The 17,920-nt window shown below is 50.9% G+C and overlaps 1 protein-coding gene across 1 annotated transcript in view; it reads left to right on the forward strand.

Annotated features, from left to right (window-relative positions):
* Positions 1 to 17,920, forward strand: part of DSCAM (DS cell adhesion molecule) — a 544,552-nt gene that overhangs the window by 413,313 nt on the left and 113,319 nt on the right. Inside the window, exons 12-15 of the mRNA XM_074373020.1 lie at positions 4,517 to 4,713; positions 5,679 to 5,775; positions 6,333 to 6,461; positions 14,008 to 14,175. Of these exons, the coding sequence (XP_074229121.1) occupies positions 4,517 to 4,713; positions 5,679 to 5,775; positions 6,333 to 6,461; positions 14,008 to 14,175 (591 nt within the window). The remainder of the gene's footprint in view (positions 1 to 4,516; positions 4,714 to 5,678; positions 5,776 to 6,332; positions 6,462 to 14,007; positions 14,176 to 17,920) is intronic.

Here is a 17,920-nt window from a genome sequence, read left to right on the forward strand (position 1 = left end):
TTGCTCCCGCGCGTAGCGGCTCACGGGGTAGGGCAGCAACGCGTCCGGGCTGAGAGTGACAGAGTGCCGCGGACTAGGAAGGGTCACACTTCCAGCTCCTCACAAGAAATCTGTGTTTTTTTCATACTCTGCCATTTTACAAATTTCTTGTCTTTTAGCAAATACCGCACAGTGAGAAATCCTCTCTGAGGCCTTTAGACGCTCACGGCCCGGGAGGCATTAGCGCGGACTGATTTCTAGAACACAGCTTCGCAGCCAGAGTGTCTCCCTTCTGGGCTCAGCCCCAGGGCTTCCGGGAATCGGGCTCTTGACAGGAGGCACCAGGGGGCCACGTGCCAAAGCTAAATTGTACGTGGGTTTCATGTTTCCTGGCTTTGAAAGGAGACATGAGAAGTAGCTGTTTTCTTCTTCTTAGGCCTACAACAGGCTTATTGACACTTTTGCAATTTAGGTCACTTTTGGTGGCCTTGGGGTCCTTAATGATCATGACCTAGTCCTCTGGCATTATGAGAAAAAAAATCTTGGTTTGTGGATTTGGTGCAAAAATGAAAATGTCTTCAGTAAAGAAGTCTCGTGAAGAAGATGTGGCCAAAGGCCTGAGCAGACCACAGCCCCCAAATCAAAGCCCAAAGCCCACTCCGTCCCCCATCTGAAGACCCCACCTCCCCTGGGGCGTGAGGAATCCCCCACTATCAGACACATGGAGATGCTTGTTGTTGCTCAGGTAATGCTGACTGTGTGCTGTAGGCTGGCTTCTTTTATCCTCTCAATAATTACTTCCATTTCCGTTTGACAAAAAATGAAACTGAGGCACAGAGTAGTTAAGTGACTGTCTAGGGCCACACAGTGAGCCAATGTCACACCTGAGGATTCAGATTCAGGCAACTACTGCGTCGTACAGGCTGATGACAACCCAACCCATCAACACTGAGCATTCAGCGGGGGCTTGTTTTGGAAACAATATGCATTGTGTACTACATCCTTCTCTGCAGAGTCATGCAATAGAAATTGTTTTCCAATGTAGAACATATGCTATATTTTCCCAAAGAGTCTAGACCTATGATTAAGGTCAGCTCAGAACGATTCCCAGTCTCCTGTTATAGAAAAATACAAAGTAATAATGGATAAACATAATAGTTTAATTCTGTGTCATGTAAACTTTCTTTTTCTGGAGTGAGGCAGGCCAAGTTTGGGATCACAGCTTCAGAGTGTCATCAAAGACCCCAGCTCCCATCTTCAGAGTCACCTCCTGATCCAAGATAGTAGCTGCTGCTCCAGCTATCCTGATTGCAGGTTGGCACAGGAGAAAATAGAAGAAGGAGATGTATCAGAAAAACCTCACAGATTGACCTGGCCTCTCCCCGTGACCATGTTCAGAAGAGTGATCCCAGCCATCATAGTGCACTGGGCAGGCTGGGCTCCCAGGTGGGGCTCCATGCAACAGGCGGGTGTGGCCCACTGCCCCAGGCACAGGTGTCCTTCAAACATAGAATAAGAATTTTCCTTACAGTGGCATCATTTCACTAAACCTCAACCATAGGGAATATATTAATGACAAAAATGAAGCAAAATGTAGTCTATCCATGCAGTGAAATAGTATTCAGCAACAAAAAGGGCAAAAAAAGTACTGGTATACACTATAATCTGGATGAACCTTGAAAACATGCACAGTGGGAAAAAATCCAGAAAGCTAGACACACACACAACATTTGTCATAAGATCCTGTTTATAGGAAATGTCTAGAAAAGGCAAATCTAGATGGTTGTGTAGGACCCAGAGTGGGGAAGGAAAGTAATCCTAAATGGACAAGAGGAGTCTTTAGGGGGGGTGTAAATGCTCTGAAATTTGGTGTAGCGATGATTGTGCAGCTCTGTATTCTTGTGTTGGGTTGTAATGGTGTGTGCGTGTGTTGGATGCTGTGAATATCCTTGCTTGTGGTTGAACAGTGCTCCCTCAAAACCCATGTCCATCTCAGAATATGACTTTATGTAGAAAGAGGGCGTTGGCAGGTGGACTTAGTTAAATGAAGTCACACTGCACTAAGATGGGTCTCAAATCCAGTGACTGGTGCCCTGTAAGAAACCCATATGAAAACACAAAGAAACGTTGGAGGAGGAGCTCCTGGTGAGGATGGGGCAGAGATGGGAACAGTGCTGCCACAAGCCACACAGTGCCAAGGCCCCAGGCACTGGAAGAGGTGAGCATAGTTCTTCCCAGCATCCTCAGGGAAGCGGGGTTCTGCTGTCACCTCAGTTCTGGACTGACCCCCAGAACCTCCAGAACCATGAGGAGATGCAGGTCTGTGGGGGGCTGCTCAGCTCATGGTAGTTGGTCACAGCCACGCCGGGAGGCAAAGACAGTCCTCAAACCCATGACTTTACACTTAAAGCAGGTGCACTTCATAGTAAGTAAATCAGACCTCAGCGAAGCTGTTCATAAGATTAAAGTTTTCCTTAAACAAGCGAGAGGAAAAGAAGGGCCAGGGGAAGGTCGGAGATGGTAGGCTCGGCTCTGCTGCATCTCGGATACGCCCACCGTGGTCAGAGGCAGCTTTCTTTAAAATGTGGGATGCACGATGCTGCTTTTCCTCGGCTCCCTGTCTGTCTGCCCCACGTGCTATTCTCTCTGCCGCATGCTGCTGACTATGGAGAAATTGCAAGGTGCAGGCTCTTCCAGGGGTGTCCCGGCTACACAACTGGTAGGTCTCTGGCTGGTTGTGGTGTGTCTCCAGCCATTCGGGCCTGCCTGGGGGAGATGTGACCAGGATGTGCCAGTCTCAGGAGAAGACAATGTTTCTATGGTCAAGAGCCCAGAGGACATTGGAGGGCTCTGAGGTGGGCAAGAAAGAGCAACATGTGAGCTTGACCTTGGAAATGAGGGAGGGTCTTTGGAAAGATGAGGTTGATTGGGAAAATGAGGTAAAAAGCAGGAGGAGCTATAGATTTGTTTTAGTTCTTTTTCAAATCTTTCTCATCATTTTTGAGCATCTTGCCTTTTTATGTATAATTTAGGGTCTGTATCTGGTGATTCTAAAATCCTTGGGGCTTTGATTCTCAATGAGGGTAGATTGTTTTCTCCTGTGTTTTAGAGTTTTGGTTTGTGAGCTCATGTTTAGCAGAGCTTCATCTAGGAGAATCACGAAGGGCCTGGACGGAGGGCCCATCCCGCTACAGTGTGTTTTTGTTTGCTTTCGCTGAGTTCCTCAGGCCCTTTACCAAACTAGGTTCACCATCATATTAATCCTTTACTATGAATTTGACTCCAAACCTATGTGGAGTCAGACCAGCTACAGATTCTCAGGGGACACATTTTTCCCTTCATTCACAGCACAAGCCAAGGCAGTTTGCTTCTCCCTTTGCCGTTGTGGGTTTTACTTATTTACTTATTTTGGGGGATAGGCTCGCTCTGAAGTAAGAGCCCTTTGAGAAGCTTGGTCTGCAGGTTTCACTTTAATGCCCGGCCTCTCAGGTAGTCAGAGCACCAGCATCGTGATACCCTGGGCCTTTCAGCGTCCACTTCTGTTTCTGGCTCCTGCATTTCCTCTCATTTCCGTATAAGATTAGCAGGTATTTTTAAGATATTTGTTATACGCTGTCCAGCATTTCTTGGTGGCTGGTGGAATAGGGGTGTGGCCTCCAGCATAGCACCCAGGAGTCTAAAGATGCATTTTGAGATGGAGAGAGAGAACTGAGAAGTTTTCCAAATAAAGCTTCCTGCTCCCTCAGTGCACTGGGATGAGATCCCCCGCCTGCCATAAGCTTTGGGAGGACGGTAGGTCTGAGGTCTCCACGTGACTGCCAGAGCTTGGGCCAGCTGTGGGAGGTGGGGACGCGCAGCAGTCACTTCAGGGATTGGTTGGCGGCCGCCAGGCGCCACCCCAGTTGACTAGCAAGGTTCCTTCCCTGCTTGAAGTGGAGTTAGAAGAGTCAGAAGTGCGGGCGATCGCAGAAGGAGGAGCGGGGTTCTTCTCTTTAACTGCAGTGTGGTTGGTTTGCAATGTCTGTTAGTTTCTGGTGAACAGCAAAAGTGATTCAGTCATACATGTGTAAGTTCTTTTTCATATTCTTTTCCATTATAGGCTGTTGCAAGCTATTGAATATAGCTCCCTGTGCTACACAGTAGGACACAGTAGGACTTTGCCTCTTTGCAGTTCTTAAGGAAGCCCCCCTTTCCAGTCCAATGAGCAAATCAAATCGCTTTCCTGTGTGTTCAGGAGCCACCGTGGGCTGTGCCCTGTGACCCACGTGTCCCCTCCTCGGGGACTGGAAGAGAGCAGCACCCCTCCAGCAGGACAGCACACGGCAGCCCCGCTGAGGGCTCATGGAGTCCAGTTTCATTTTTCTGCCACCTTCCAATTATTTTGATCATGATTCTTGCTCAGCAGTTTCTTGACTACATTTTGTTTCAAAGAACCACCCCCCACCCCACCCCGAAGTGTGACTGAGCTGCGTGTTCCGGTGGGGAAAACGGAGACGCCTGCTTCACCGAGTAAGCTGTGTCACTTTTGGGCTTTCAGTTCCCGCGATGATTACGTCCTATCCGAACACCACGCTGGCCACTCAGGGTCAGAAGAAGGAAATGAGCTGCACGGCCCACGGCGAGAAGCCCATCATCGTCCGCTGGGAGAAGGAGGACCGAATCATCAACCCCGAGATGGCCCGTTACCTTGTGTCCACCAAGGAGGTGGGGGAGGAGGTGATCTCCACCCTGCAGGTAAAGGCATGGCAAACACGGCAGAGTCACAGGCAGACTCGCGGGCAGAACGAGCCTGTCCTTCCACCTCAGTGGGTACGTGCGGGTGGCAATCAATGAACCATCTTTCGAAACTTATTTAAGAAGCACTCTCTCTCACCCTTCATCCAACAGGATTTCTGAGTGGCCTGCAAGACTAGTGCTTTATCGAATGTGTTATGAAGAGTAAAATTATTACAAACGTAGCAGGGAGTCCAACTGTAACCAGAACAGACGGGAGAAATAGCGTCTTTTAATGACAGTTAATCCTGGAGGAATGACAGCCTATGCTGGGCACCTGCTTTAACTTCCTGTAGAAGGAAAAATTAGATGGGCTGTGGGATAAAAAATATGATAAGGAAAATATTTTGCTTCTTTAGAAAAACTCAACGACAAAAATATTGCAGTCTCTTATAGTGGTAGTTAGCTGAGTGACTCCTTTAACGTGGGGGAGAAATGGTGCTGTAACACACATGGGGAAAAAAACCTTGTGTTTGAAATGCTTCTATTGATTCGCTCCCAGGGTCCAATCCCAGAGTCCTGGGAGATCAGACCTCAGTTGCAGTATTTAAAGATCTGTGCTTTTTAACAAGGGTTGGTTTGGATGCTTTAAAAATTCACTATGAGAAAAAAAATATGCGTGCAATATATATCAACCTGACCATGAGACTCTGCAGAAACTGCACACCTAATTTAACGAGCTGGCAACAGACATGGATGATGTACACTGAACCCATCCACCTGCACATTTACAGTGATGCTGAAATCATTTGCTCTTAGAACTGTGTGTCCGTGTACGTCCGTGTGTGTGTGTGCGTGCGTGTGTGCAATTATGGGTGGGAGGAGGGTGAAAGCAGACAGAAGATTTTTACAGCCCAAAGCCTGTTGAGTTGTTCCGTCACCCCGTTCTACTGGATAAGACGGATTTCTTTCTGCTTTACATGTAGATCTTGCCAACGGTAAGAGAAGACTCTGGCTTCTTCTCCTGCCACGCCATCAATTCTTACGGGGAGGACCGTGGAATAATTCAGCTCACAGTGCAAGGTAGGAAGGGCACAGCCTAGGGGACAGACAGCTATTTTCGGGCAGTAAGTGTGTGCCCAGGCTCGGGCGCCTCCCAAGCCCTCAGGAAAGCCTGAAAGCCACAGAGTTGGCACTGCTGCAGTGTTGCGCTCGCCTTGGGGCCGTGTCGAGGTGCAGCCCCAGAGCAAAGCCCACGAAGGGGCCAGGCTGGACCGCGGGGCTTTCTTGCCACCTTCCTTGCTCAGTTTTGGGGATCCTTACACTAGGTGATCCAAGTTGGGAGTTTAACATTTGGGGCCAAAATAATCTTTGGGTTAACAGATTCCAAGTCAGAAGAGTGGCATTTAAACCCTCCAGGTTTGGTCCAGCTTTATAAATGCTGTGAAAATTGGCAGATTTGGAAAAGTGAAATTTTTCTGTCTTAAAATGGGATTAGGAAAAAATTACTTCAGGGTCAAAAGCCATCTGCCAGTGCCGAGTGCTGACAAAGCTCTGGGGACTCGCACTCCGCATTTCCACCGGCGTCTCATGTCTGAGCCGCATCAGAGCTAACCCCAGGTTTCCTGTTGCCTGCACAGAGCCCCCAGACCCTCCCGAAATTGAGATCAAGGACGTGAAGGCCCGCACAATTACCCTCCGGTGGACCATGGGATTCGATGGAAACAGCCCCATCACAGGCTATGACATCGAATGCAAAAATAAATCAGGTAAGTCCTTGATTTCCTCCGGCTTTATTTCCACTTTAAACAGCCCTTTTATTGGTCTCCTTTTTAATGTGTTTTTACCTGTAAGAATAAACCTGGCCTCCAGGAAGCTCAGAGGGCTCCTTTGACCAGCGCCCCTCCTTCCTTGCACGAAGAACACCCACGCTCCCTTTGCTGTGCCGAGATGGCCCCGCCGGCTCAGCTCTGCCTCCTTTCTCTTCGAGCCAGCAGGACCTCAGTCTTGCTCCCCGTGGGCCACTTTTGCATTCTTGCCTCTGATTGGCACGTGGGCTGCTGTGACCAGCCCTGGCCACCGTCACTATTTTTTCTGCCTCCCCTGCTTCTCTTTGCTTCCTTTGGGTCCGAACCCCTGAGCGCCAGCTGTGTTCAGTGCCAAGCTGTGCCGTGGCTCTGGCGCCGAGAAAGGAGGGCCATGTCTTGCAAGGCCAGCACCGACTCTGCAGGGCCCTCCCGGACGTCCAGGGACTGGCCCATGGCACGAATGGCACCTCGAGCCCTCGTGTACCGCCTCAGGGCCGGCAAGTGGCCAGCCCCATAAATGAAGCAGACCCAGCTGTCAGGCCCATGACAGGCCTGTCTATTTATCGTCTTAAAGTGACAGTGATAAGGCCACCTTGAACGTTGTGACCCTGCAGGCCGAGGGTAGGATACCACTGCCGCTGTGGCTTCTAGTCTGGACTTTTACACAAAAGAGACAAGGAAGTCGAGCGCCGTCAGCACGTGAAGGGTTAACAAACATCTCAGAGGCCATGGAAGTCAAGTGACCGCTTTCTGGGTACCAAGCGAACTTAGCTTCAGGTCCTACTGTCCTGACTCACATAGTATCTTTTGAGGTGAAGCTGGAGTGAAAAATGAAGCAGAAGGTGGCTGGGAAGGCGGGTCGGGAGGGAGGAAATATTTCAGTGAGAGCCTGCAAGGGGCAGAGAAGGCAAACGGTGCGAGACGGGCCGAGGGCGGCCCCTGGGGAGAGCGGGTGGTGGTAAGGAACGCAGCACAGGACGGTGAAATCAGCCGCTATCAAACCGGGAACAGAGGTTTCGCAGCAGTGCCCAAGACTTGCAATAAGCAGTGGATTGGAAATGGGTAAGAAAAGACAAATGGGACGGCTCAGCTGCATCCCTTGAGTCGCAACCAGAGACCCAGAAGGGAGGTGACGCTTACACAGAACCTGAGGAAGCTCCCAGAGAGGGGCCCGGTGGCTGTGGTCACAGGGTCCCTGGAAACGTGGCATGTGGTGCAGGTGAAGGGGAGGGACCCGGGGCCCGGTGAGCAAGCTCAGGGCAGACCCCATGAGGCTCTTCCAGGAACCAGGACCAGCGGGCTCGCCCAGGGCCAAGGGAAGAGAGGAGGCCCTGCCTTTGCCCTGAAGAAATAAGGTCAGGAGGGAACCAAAGAGCTACAGGTTCTGAGATCTGGGTCTTGAAGTAAAGGAAGCAGTTCTTAGGTGAGGCAGGCACGTTCCTGCAGAGAACGACCCGGAAACTGATAGTAGCGATGAAAATGCGGCGTGAACTTGGAGTCCCCAGAGTGGGGCAGGCCCCGCCAGTCTCTCTGGCCCAGCGCTGACCAGAGGACTTTGGGTCTTGGAGCCCAGGGACCTCTCAGGGGAGCAACTTGGTGCCTCCCTGTCTTAGGGCATCGCTCATTTCTAGGTACTAGTGACGACACGGTGGTTCCCCAAGGAGGGCTGGGGTCCAGCCCGTCCTGGCTCAGCAGCTGCCCTGTCTCTTGCCTCCCTTCGCCTTCCTCCTCTGGGAAATGGGATAGCACAGTGTCTCCCTGTGACAAGGGCCTCTCAAAGGCTGCCTCCCTTACCTGGGCCACATGGTTACTGTGATCACATCTACCTGTTCCTCAGCCCTACTTCCCATGTCACCTCCTCAGGGACACATCCCTGGTCCAAGTTTGAAGCCAGGGCTGTTGGGGTTTTTGTTTGTTTTTGTTTGTTTGTTTTTTCAAATTTATCACTATTTTCTTTTACTATATCTGGGTTTTGAGTCAAGTTAGAAAAGGAGTCTGTACACTCTGGCCATAAAGTAATTCAGCCTTTTGTGTTGTTTCTCTTTCTCTCTCTTTTCACAATTTAGATTTCCAGTCCGTTTGGAATTTATTCTTGTGTATGCTGGGAGAGATAGATCTAGTGTCATCTTCCCCAGATGGGACCCCGCTGCCCCAGCATTGCTTATTATAAACCACCTTTGTTCGGTGACTTCCGTCGCCGCCTTTGTTGCGCACTGACTTCCCCTGTGTGTCAGCCTGTGTCTGGGTTTGCGGTTCCAGTCCGTCCATTGGTCTGTCAGTGCTCCAGTACCACAGTGTTTTAACCATGCAGGCTTTGTGTTTTCGTATCTGACAGGCCTAGTTTCACCCTCGCAGCTTTTCCTTCTCCATGTTTCCTTAGTTTTCCACACATAACTGAAGGATCAACCTGTTTAGCTCCATAAAATCATTTTCTGTTCTTGTTAATGGGACCACATTAAATGTGTTCATTGACTTCAGAGAAAACTGACATTTTTGTGATGTTGCCTTGGGCTGATTCGGTCCATCAAAAATGCACATTGAAGTTCTAGCCCCTGGTACCAAAGAATGTGACCTCGCCGGGGAACAGTGTCACAAAGCTGTGACTGTTGAGGAGCGTGTCCCCTGCACAGACTGGGAGCTTCTTGGGCCCCTGGGCCCAGCCCGCCCCCCGGCACCTGGAGCGGGACCAGCGCAGGGTCCACGCCCAGTGGATATTTGGCGAGCTCTCCTTAAGGAGGGTGTGCTTCCACCACACTTGACCCCGTGTCACCCCAGGGCACACATCTAACAGGCGTGGCTCTTAGTCTTACTCCAGCACGCTCACATGGCAAAGGCCTCTAGAACTGTCTGTGTTTCTTAAATGATTTGCCCCGTTCAGAGTCCTCAGAAACTCCCAGCTTTCCCAGGAGTTTCCCAAAGACAGGACCTCTACTGCTGAGCGTCCCCAGCACCTGGCGTAGCACCTGCGTGAAGGAAGCGCTCTGTCGTGTTTGTGGCATTCAGTCGACACGCGGTCCAAATCAAAGAATTATCCTTATTGCCAACCGTGTTTTCAGATGTGTAAACTGATTGGACTCTACGCAGCCAAATCAGGAAAGCTCCTCATCTGTGAAGCTGGGCACAGCCAGAATCAAGGGGTGTATTTCCATCCTTCCTACTCCTCTTCAGCCATACGCAGGGCCCCCTGCATTCTTGCAACCCTGGGGCCCAGCCGTCTGAGGGGTAGAATGAGTGCCAGGAGGCTCGCTGGGGAAAACCCATGGCCAGGCCAGGCCCAGCTCCACGGCCTGTGGTCTCCACCAGGGCCCTCCAGGGCCTCCATCGCTTTCATTCTGAGTCTGAAAGTCCAGGGAGGCGATGCTGGTGGCAGGAATCCTGGTCACTGCTGTAGGAAATGTGTTAGTCAGCATTTGCATGTGTTCGTTGCTCTCTCAGTAAGTTTTGAATGTATAAACAGTCCAGCCATGATTTAAGTGAGTGCAGTTCATAGGCAGAGTCCATAGAGAACTGATCCTTCAAGTCACAGCTTTAATGTCACCTCCTCCAGGAAGCCTTCCCCGACCACCCATTTTTTTTATGACATGGCCCTCCTCTACTCATATAATGCCCTGTATGCCTTGGAACATGTGGTGGGCTTGGGACTGTTTATTTAATATCTGTCTCCACTGCTGGGTACTTGTCCTTCTGAAGGATCTAGTGACCGCTCAGGGCAGCTACTACGTCTGAGGAACCCTGTGCCATGTCCCTGCGTCCCCTGCAGCACCAGCACACATACTAGACTCGTAAGACACGTCTGTTGACTGATTGACTCTCAACCTGTGTTTTAGGCAATGAAATCATCCCCCCAAAGGTGCCGCCTTCTACTTTGTTGTCAATTGTTAAGAATACAATGTATTACCATACGTCACATTCCTAATGAAGAGGGTCCCTGCAAGCAATCGTTCAGTCTATGTTTGAACCGGCGGGCAGCAAAAACTCATCAGCCCCAAGAAAGGACGAGTCTGTCTTGAGCCAGCCTTGACTGTTAGAAGTTCTTACATTTCTTGCACCAAAAGAGACCTTCCTATATCCAGCAGCCCTCTTCCCACCCCTGTGGTCAAATTACATCCCTCCCAGGATCTGAAAACAGATGACACTCCTTGGCTTTCTATTTACCAAGAAAAAGAAAATATCCCAAGTTTCTTTGCTAGTATCTCCTATGACGTCTCCTGGCCATCTCTCTCTGATCACGCCCAGTGGCAAGACCCCACGTGCCATCTGACCAGGCACAGGTGCAAGGGAGCCATTGCCCCCTCATCTGGAATGTTCGACCTTCTTCGTGCAGCCCGCATCCCGCTGACTGCCTCGGCTGCCAGACTTGGATCCTAGCAACCCCTGCTTCTCCTCCAGGTGACGCCAAGAACCCCCACGACAGCCCCTGCCAGCATCCTGCCCCGTGCGCACTGCTGGCCATCAGCCTGCAGTCTGCTGCGTTCACGTCCTTCCCCCCGAGGGCAGCCTGCCATGTCCCCCGTCCCCTCTGGGGGGCCTCTTCCCTTCTCCGCCAGGCCTCTCAGGTCACCTCAGCACCCTGACACAAGCCCCTTCTCCTCTCTCGGGACCCCGTCCCCACTTCACCCGAAGGCTCTTCTCCGAGGGGAAGACAGAGCCGAAGCGCTTTCCCTGCGTCCTGATGCCTCCTTCATGTTTGTCAGCCAGTAAGTCTTGTCCATCTTGGAGCCGCCTCCTCTCTTTCTGCCTATTGTGTAGCTTTGTCCCTGGAGCGCTGGGTGCCCCGCACCCACTCTAGCCTATGTCAGCCCTTCTTCAGATCAGCGTCCCTCTATTCCATCTGTCCCTGGTGATCTGCCATCTGTCTGACTTGAGGTGTCTGACCCCCAAGCTGGGCTCGCCAGTGAGCACCCAGTGTGACCACACTGCTCCTATAGGCTCCCCAGTCCTTTCCCACAGGGGACCATTGGAATTTCAGAGGCAGGAATGCGGTTCTGAACTGCTCTGTTCTCTTCTATGTCTCTCTGGGGCGGGACATGGAGTCCTACCTACTTTTTCAACAAATGCTTCTGACAGCTTCTTTCTAAACCAAGAGACAAATCTGACTGTTCACCTACCCTTGGTTCCTACAAACCCAGAGTATTTACCATAACTCTTGGCCAACATTTCCCTCTCTTGCCTCCTCCTCGTCAATCGGCCAAGTCAAAATCCGGCACCAGTCTTCCTCTAAGGATGTGAGCCTCTCAGCAGGTGCCTGGAGGCTGAAACCCGGTCTCCGTGGGCATCCTGCAAAGACTGTGGGGAAGTCACGTGCTGCAGGAAGATGGCCCCAGGCATGCAGAGAACGCAGGTGAGGTCAACTCCCAGCCCTGCTTCTGATCAGCTCTGTAACAGGGTCTGAGTTTCTTGACCTTCACAATGAAAATAAAAATCCCCACCTCACCAGGATGTTGTAAGAATCCAATCGAACAAAGCAATCTGTCCAAATCTCGCTGTGCATCAGAACGACAGAGAGAGAGAGCTTCATCAAAGCACGGATGTGGGGGTACCATTCCCCAAGGAGATTCTGATTGCGTTGCTCTGAAAGTGCAGTTGTCAGAAAGCTCGGAGGTGTTGGCCATGTGCCCACAGGTTTGGGGGCTGCCGGAGTCACATTTGTGAAGTGCCCAGCATGGCGCCAGCAAGCAGATGCCCCTGCAAAGCCTGAGTTCCCTTTGCTGCTGGTATTTCTCTGACCACCGCCTTGACTTCCACCACAGACCCACCGTCTCCTCCTCCCACGGCTCGCACCACTCAGGCTGTCTTGCCCTCTGACTTCTAGCTGGGTTCCCCCGAGGGCAGACTCAGAGTGATTCAGACAAGGGCCCTGAAGAGGCTGGGTTCTGTGTGCCTAGCTTCTGTCGGGCTCCTGCTCCGAGGTTCCAGCCCCATCAACACCCCAGAAGCACCGTCCCTTCCCTTTGGCCCTTCCGGCCCCGAGAAGGAGAAGCCCCCACTCTTGCTCAGCGTCTGCTGCAGGCTCCCTTCGCCCAGCCCGCGCCTCGGTGGGTGGAGCCCTTGGAAACCGTCTTCCAGCATGGCTTAGAATCCCCCCCTTGGTGCTGCATGGACTCTCCACATCCAGAAACCACCAGCGCCTTCCTCCACTGGGCAGAGAGACCGGCGATCAGCCCTCACAGCCATATCGTTCCTCCCCTGGCCCTTCCTTTCACCCAAAGCCTCCCCATTCACGCTCGCATCCGCTAGCTCTTGGATTTCCAGGCACACCTCTCTGTGCCTCACTCCTCCTGAGGAGCTTCTGTATCTTGTCTATGGCTTATTCTTGCTAGTTATATTGGTATTTCAATTTGCAGGTTCACCCCCACCCCCGCGCCAAGTGTCAGGGTCTCTCTGTGATTGTTTCTCACTCCCAGTGTTATATTCTCAAGCACACTTTGTGATCCACGATCTGCCCGTTTGCATGTCAGCATCTGAGATCAGAAGTAGCATTTTCAGTGCCTGTCTCACTCTCCTCCTGGGTCACCACTCACTGCCCCGTTGGTATTCTTCCTCTGATGCCTTACCACTTGGGAGACTGCATTTGGGGATTAACTAGACTTTTCCAATCAGTTTCTTTAAAATCCTTCCAGGGAGGAGGGTATAGCTCAAGTGCTTAGCATGCACAAGGTCCTGGGTTCAGTCCCCAGCACCTCCTCTAAAAATAAATAAACAAACCAAACTACCTCCCTCCTAAAAAATAAAAATAAAAATCCTTCTAAATAGCACATTCTTTCTCTCTCCTCCTCTTGACCTCTGGCTGAGGAATCCACCCTCCAGCGTTTTGAACCCTATTCTAATAGTCTTGATCACTGGCATCATCTCTTTCTTTCAAAACATAATCAGTAAAGGATTTGAGACTAAATGATTTCAAAAAGTAGAACTGAGAAGTCCATCTGATGAGCAGTGTTGATGCTGGAGACTGAGACTAGAGTTTCTGTAAGTGTTTCATTGTCAACGCTCTCCTTTTGGAGAAGAAGGGATCTGACCTGCTCCAGGTGTCGCTGGTTTTCAAATACCTTTTAGAACAAGGGTTTTGTTTTTTTCTTTGTTTTTTTTTTTCTTCCTTTTGGGTGAAGGGCTGTTCAAATGGTAATTTCTTTTATTATCTTGTACAATGAGTGCTCAAAAGTGGCTGTTCTTCAGTTTCCTGGCCTGAGATCCCCTGCTTGTATTCTCCTCTGAGATCTCTGCCAGGAGGTCTGTAGTGTTGCCTCAGATGTCCCTCCCTGAACTCAGCTGCCCCCAGCACTTGTCCCCCTCCGCATGGATAATGAGTGTGTGGTGTCCTGCCCCCTCTGATGGCCAGCCCACCTGAACACTGGGAGCATTGCTTTGAGAATTCGCTTTGAGTTGTAACTTTTTTTCTTTCCTTCTTTCTTTCTTTCTTTTTTTTAAATTCCTACTTGTGAACTTTCAAAGGCAGAGGGAAAAAACTCATGTCTCTATCTCTTCTTTTTTGAAAAACAAAACCCAAAAGACTCCTGGGATTCCGCTCAGAGAACCAAAGATGTTTCCCCTCAGCTGAACTCGGCCACCATCATTGATATCCACCCTTCCTCCACCTACAGCATCCGCATGTACGCCAAGAACCGGATCGGCAAGAGCGAGCCCAGCAACGAGCTGTCCATCACTGCGGACGAGGCAGGTGGGTCTGCCGGCCAGGCAGGGCCCAGGCGCCGGGAGCTGGCTCGCGGGGCTCAGGCGGTCAGTGCGGGACCCCACCTTTGATGGCTGCTCCCCACGGCTCCATGCCCAATCAGAAACATAGACGGCGCTCTGCCTCCTACTGGGAAGGCTCTGCTCGTCAAACAGGACTTAGGCCAAGGTTCTCATAGCTAAGACTTAAAAGAAAGACATACGAGGCTAATAGTCTGGTGAGATTTAAGAACCGTGCTGTTCTCATGGTGCCTGGTCTGGATGCATGGAGAACCATGACCGTATGTCTTGTCCGAGTCCCTGTGCAGCCTGCTGAGGGAGTGTCGCATAACTAGGGAGCAGCAAGAACATTCTCTGTGTGGGGAGTTGGGGACGGTAGCACTGGTTATTTTGTTGACTGGAAATGTCAGTATTCCTAGAATAAACTGTATTGCTCTTTTTCATGTTACAAAGTATTTCGTATTCAGTGTCGAAAACTTAGAAGATTTTGAAGACAAAACAGCTTACAGTCCTACCACCAGGAGTTACCCTGAGCATGTCGATGTCACTAACTTGTTCAGCACACACGCATGCGTGCACGCTCACCCGCGCAGACACACAGACAGGCGCGCGCACACACACACACGCCCTTCAACACGGGGGTCCGCTCATGATTACGCGGTGACAATAGCCTGTTTGTGGAGGACTGAGCGGTTAGGCAGAGGCAGTGACTGCTGACTGTCAGCCCTCCTCCCGGCAGGAGAGGAAGAAGCAGGTTGCCCTTGGGCTTCTCTGGGGCAGAAAAGGTCAGGAACCAAGGCCTGGCTCATCTCTAGGGGCAGAAGAGTGTCCAGCCCCAAACCTAGCTTTTCTTCTCCTGCCCCTAATCAGGGCTTCGTCAGCCAGTCCCTGCTGTGGAGGGGAAGCTGGAAGCCTAGTCTCAGATCCATAGCTGCCCATCTCCAAGACTAACGTGATCGCGCCTAAATGACGGAGCTTCCGCAAGAGGCCAGATGCCTCCTTCACCTGGGGTCGTCCTTGGTGCTCCCCCACCAACTTCTCAGTTACTCTCATCAATGGACTTGGAATAGGTGTCACTCTTCCGTATCTCTTAAGTGCTTCCTACAACTTGTGTTCATACCTTCCAGCATTTCTTCAAACAAATCCCATATCGTTAAGTAAGTCGGTTATCTTCTATTTTTCATAATCATCAGCACTACTGCAGTGAACACCCTTGTGATATATCTCTTACCATTTCCGGCATGATTTTTCATGTAAATTCCAAGACGTATGATGGCTGGATCAAAGCAAATGCAAAAATGACTCTTTTGATAGGCATAGTCAACATGGTCTTCAAGGATGTAGGTTAAAATTTACTGTTTTTCCTGTATCCATTTCTCAACTCTGGAACTTGTCGGTTCTTGAAAATTGTTTCCACGGGCAGTTGGCAGGGTAGCTGCGCCCTCCTGTGTCCGAGGGTGAGCCGCTTCCAGCACTTGGCAAGCCTGCGTGGCTTCTCATCTGCAGAATGAGCGTAATGATGCCTCTCTCCTCCTCACCGCACGCAAGTTGGAGAACTGAAAAAAACTCCAGTCTCCGAAAGTCCTTTGCATGCTCAGAAACAAGTAGGAAATGAGTGTTCATAGGCTTCTGCAAAAACAGAGTATTATTTAAATATTTATGTAAACAATGCACTCACGTCCTGGAATTTCATCATGCTGGAGATTTAGGGAGAATAAGCCGCCTCCGAAAGGAAAACGCTGGCTCAGAGCTGAACCTTCTTCCTTTACCCACTTTTCCACTCTTCCCATCTCGACAACCTTCTCAAGGTAGCCCTGTTTTCCCGGCAATGCCTTTCGAGCTGCTTTCCCAGTCGCCATGACAAAGGCAGCTGTGGTTGCTTTTCCTGCTGTCTCTTCGGTGACCTCCCTGCAGCCAGCCGTTGCCATGGTAACGTGCTTTTCTTCAGCCAGGAGGCAGGTGAACAGCCGCGCCTGGTCGCTGGGCACCAGCATGCAGTCCACTCCCAGCATCTCCGCAGACACACAGATGCAGAGCCACTTCCTTGGCTCCGGGGCCGGCCTTCTGGGTTTTCCCCAGGTGCTGGCTGCTGGCGGCCGCACAGCCCCTCTCATTTACTACTCAGATGAGCTAAGGGAACATGCAAGGAAAGGAAAGGCTTGAGCAAAGGAAAGCTACAAAGCAGAATTTGGCTTTGTCTGGGTGTGTAGCTTTGTGTGATAGAAATGAAAAAGTTTCCTCTGACTCATAGAACAGAGGGGAGCTCTCCTGACCAAAGACACCCTCTCCAGAACTTCCCACAGGTGTTGACCACACATTGCTCCTGCCCTCTCCCGGTGTTATCGAACTTAGGCTCCACTGCTTGCTGCTCAAAAACCACTAATCAAGAGGCAAGTGTCGGTAGAAAGAAAAGGTGCTTTAATCAGAAAAGCGAGCAGTGTGGGGAGAAAGTGGACTCATGTCGTAAGATCACCTCCAAAGATTCTGCTCAGTCATGACAATTTTTAAAGGAAAAAAAGGGAAACAATCTCAGTTAATCATTGAGGTAGGAGGTCAAATTCCTCGTCACTGTTCCACTGCGTGCAGACCCATGGGCTCCTCCTGAGCTTCCTTTGGATGCTGTCTGGCCCACGTGGTCCACCTGCAGATTTGCTAAGGGAGAAGCTGGGAGTAGAGAATCGGTTACTCTTAACTACTTAATTCTTCATTCTTACACCTTTTAATCCAGGAAAAGAATCAGCAAGTTAGGCCAGGCATGGTGTACATTCGGTAAAGCAGAACTCAGAAGTTAGGTGCAGTGTTACCTAGTGATCTCATTTTTCTGATTAAGGTCTGAGGAAAACAGAGCCAAAAAAACAGAAAAGGGGTCAAAGAGCTGCTTACACCAGCCAGGATCCCCAAAGGCACACCTTTAGGGAGCCGTAGGCATCTCGAGATAACCGTTCCTGCTCTTACTGCCCCCTTTCCCTAAAGAAATGAGGCCGTCTTTTAAGCAGTGAGAATCCTCAGAGGGAAGCTCCTGGAAGCTGTAGACCCACTCATTTTTATGGTAATGGCATCCTCAAGTCCCCAGCACCTGAGGGTGCCTCTCCCTCCCTGTGGCCCAATGAGAGATGAGCTGCCCCTTCCTGCCCACTCCTATGCCTGCACACTGTGCCGACCGCTGTCTGGAGGGCCCTCCGAGGTCCGCATCTCCTTCTGTGCAGATCAGCCATGCCCCCCAGTGCCGGACCTTCTCCAGTCTCCCTGGATGACATTGTGCCTTGTCCCCCAGCACCAAGGAGAAACCTTTCTGACAACAGCCTTTAAGCCATATCGTTACTTCTCCCCAGGGCCACATGCTCCTCGCGTCTCTACCCCTCGTGTGTGTCTGGTACAGGGAGAGGGCTCAGTACACATGGGAGAATTGTTCATAAACATACCTGGTAGGATTGTCTTAGGACACAGACAAATAGCAGTGTGTGTGTGCATGTGTGTGTGTGTGTGGTGAGGAAAATCTATGGAGGGTTAAAACCACACTGACGTGAGTGGCATCATAAAGAGAGAAAGGTAGGGAAAGGCAAAAGGGTAGATCTAGAAGGTGGGGGGAGGAAGGAGGCAAGAGAAGGAAGAAGGTCCACCCATCAGAACTCTAGCTGGGACCAAAGGAGGCATCCGAGCTGGCAGCCGGAGCCACGCGGATGCTGGTTACCCTTTAGGCTGGCCATGCACCCCGATTAACTGTCATCCCCACC

The sequence above is a fragment of the Camelus bactrianus genome, chromosome 1 (assembly GCF_048773025.1).
Source record: "Camelus bactrianus isolate YW-2024 breed Bactrian camel chromosome 1, ASM4877302v1, whole genome shotgun sequence".
Classification (NCBI taxonomy): Eukaryota; Metazoa; Chordata; class Mammalia; order Artiodactyla; family Camelidae; genus Camelus; species Camelus bactrianus.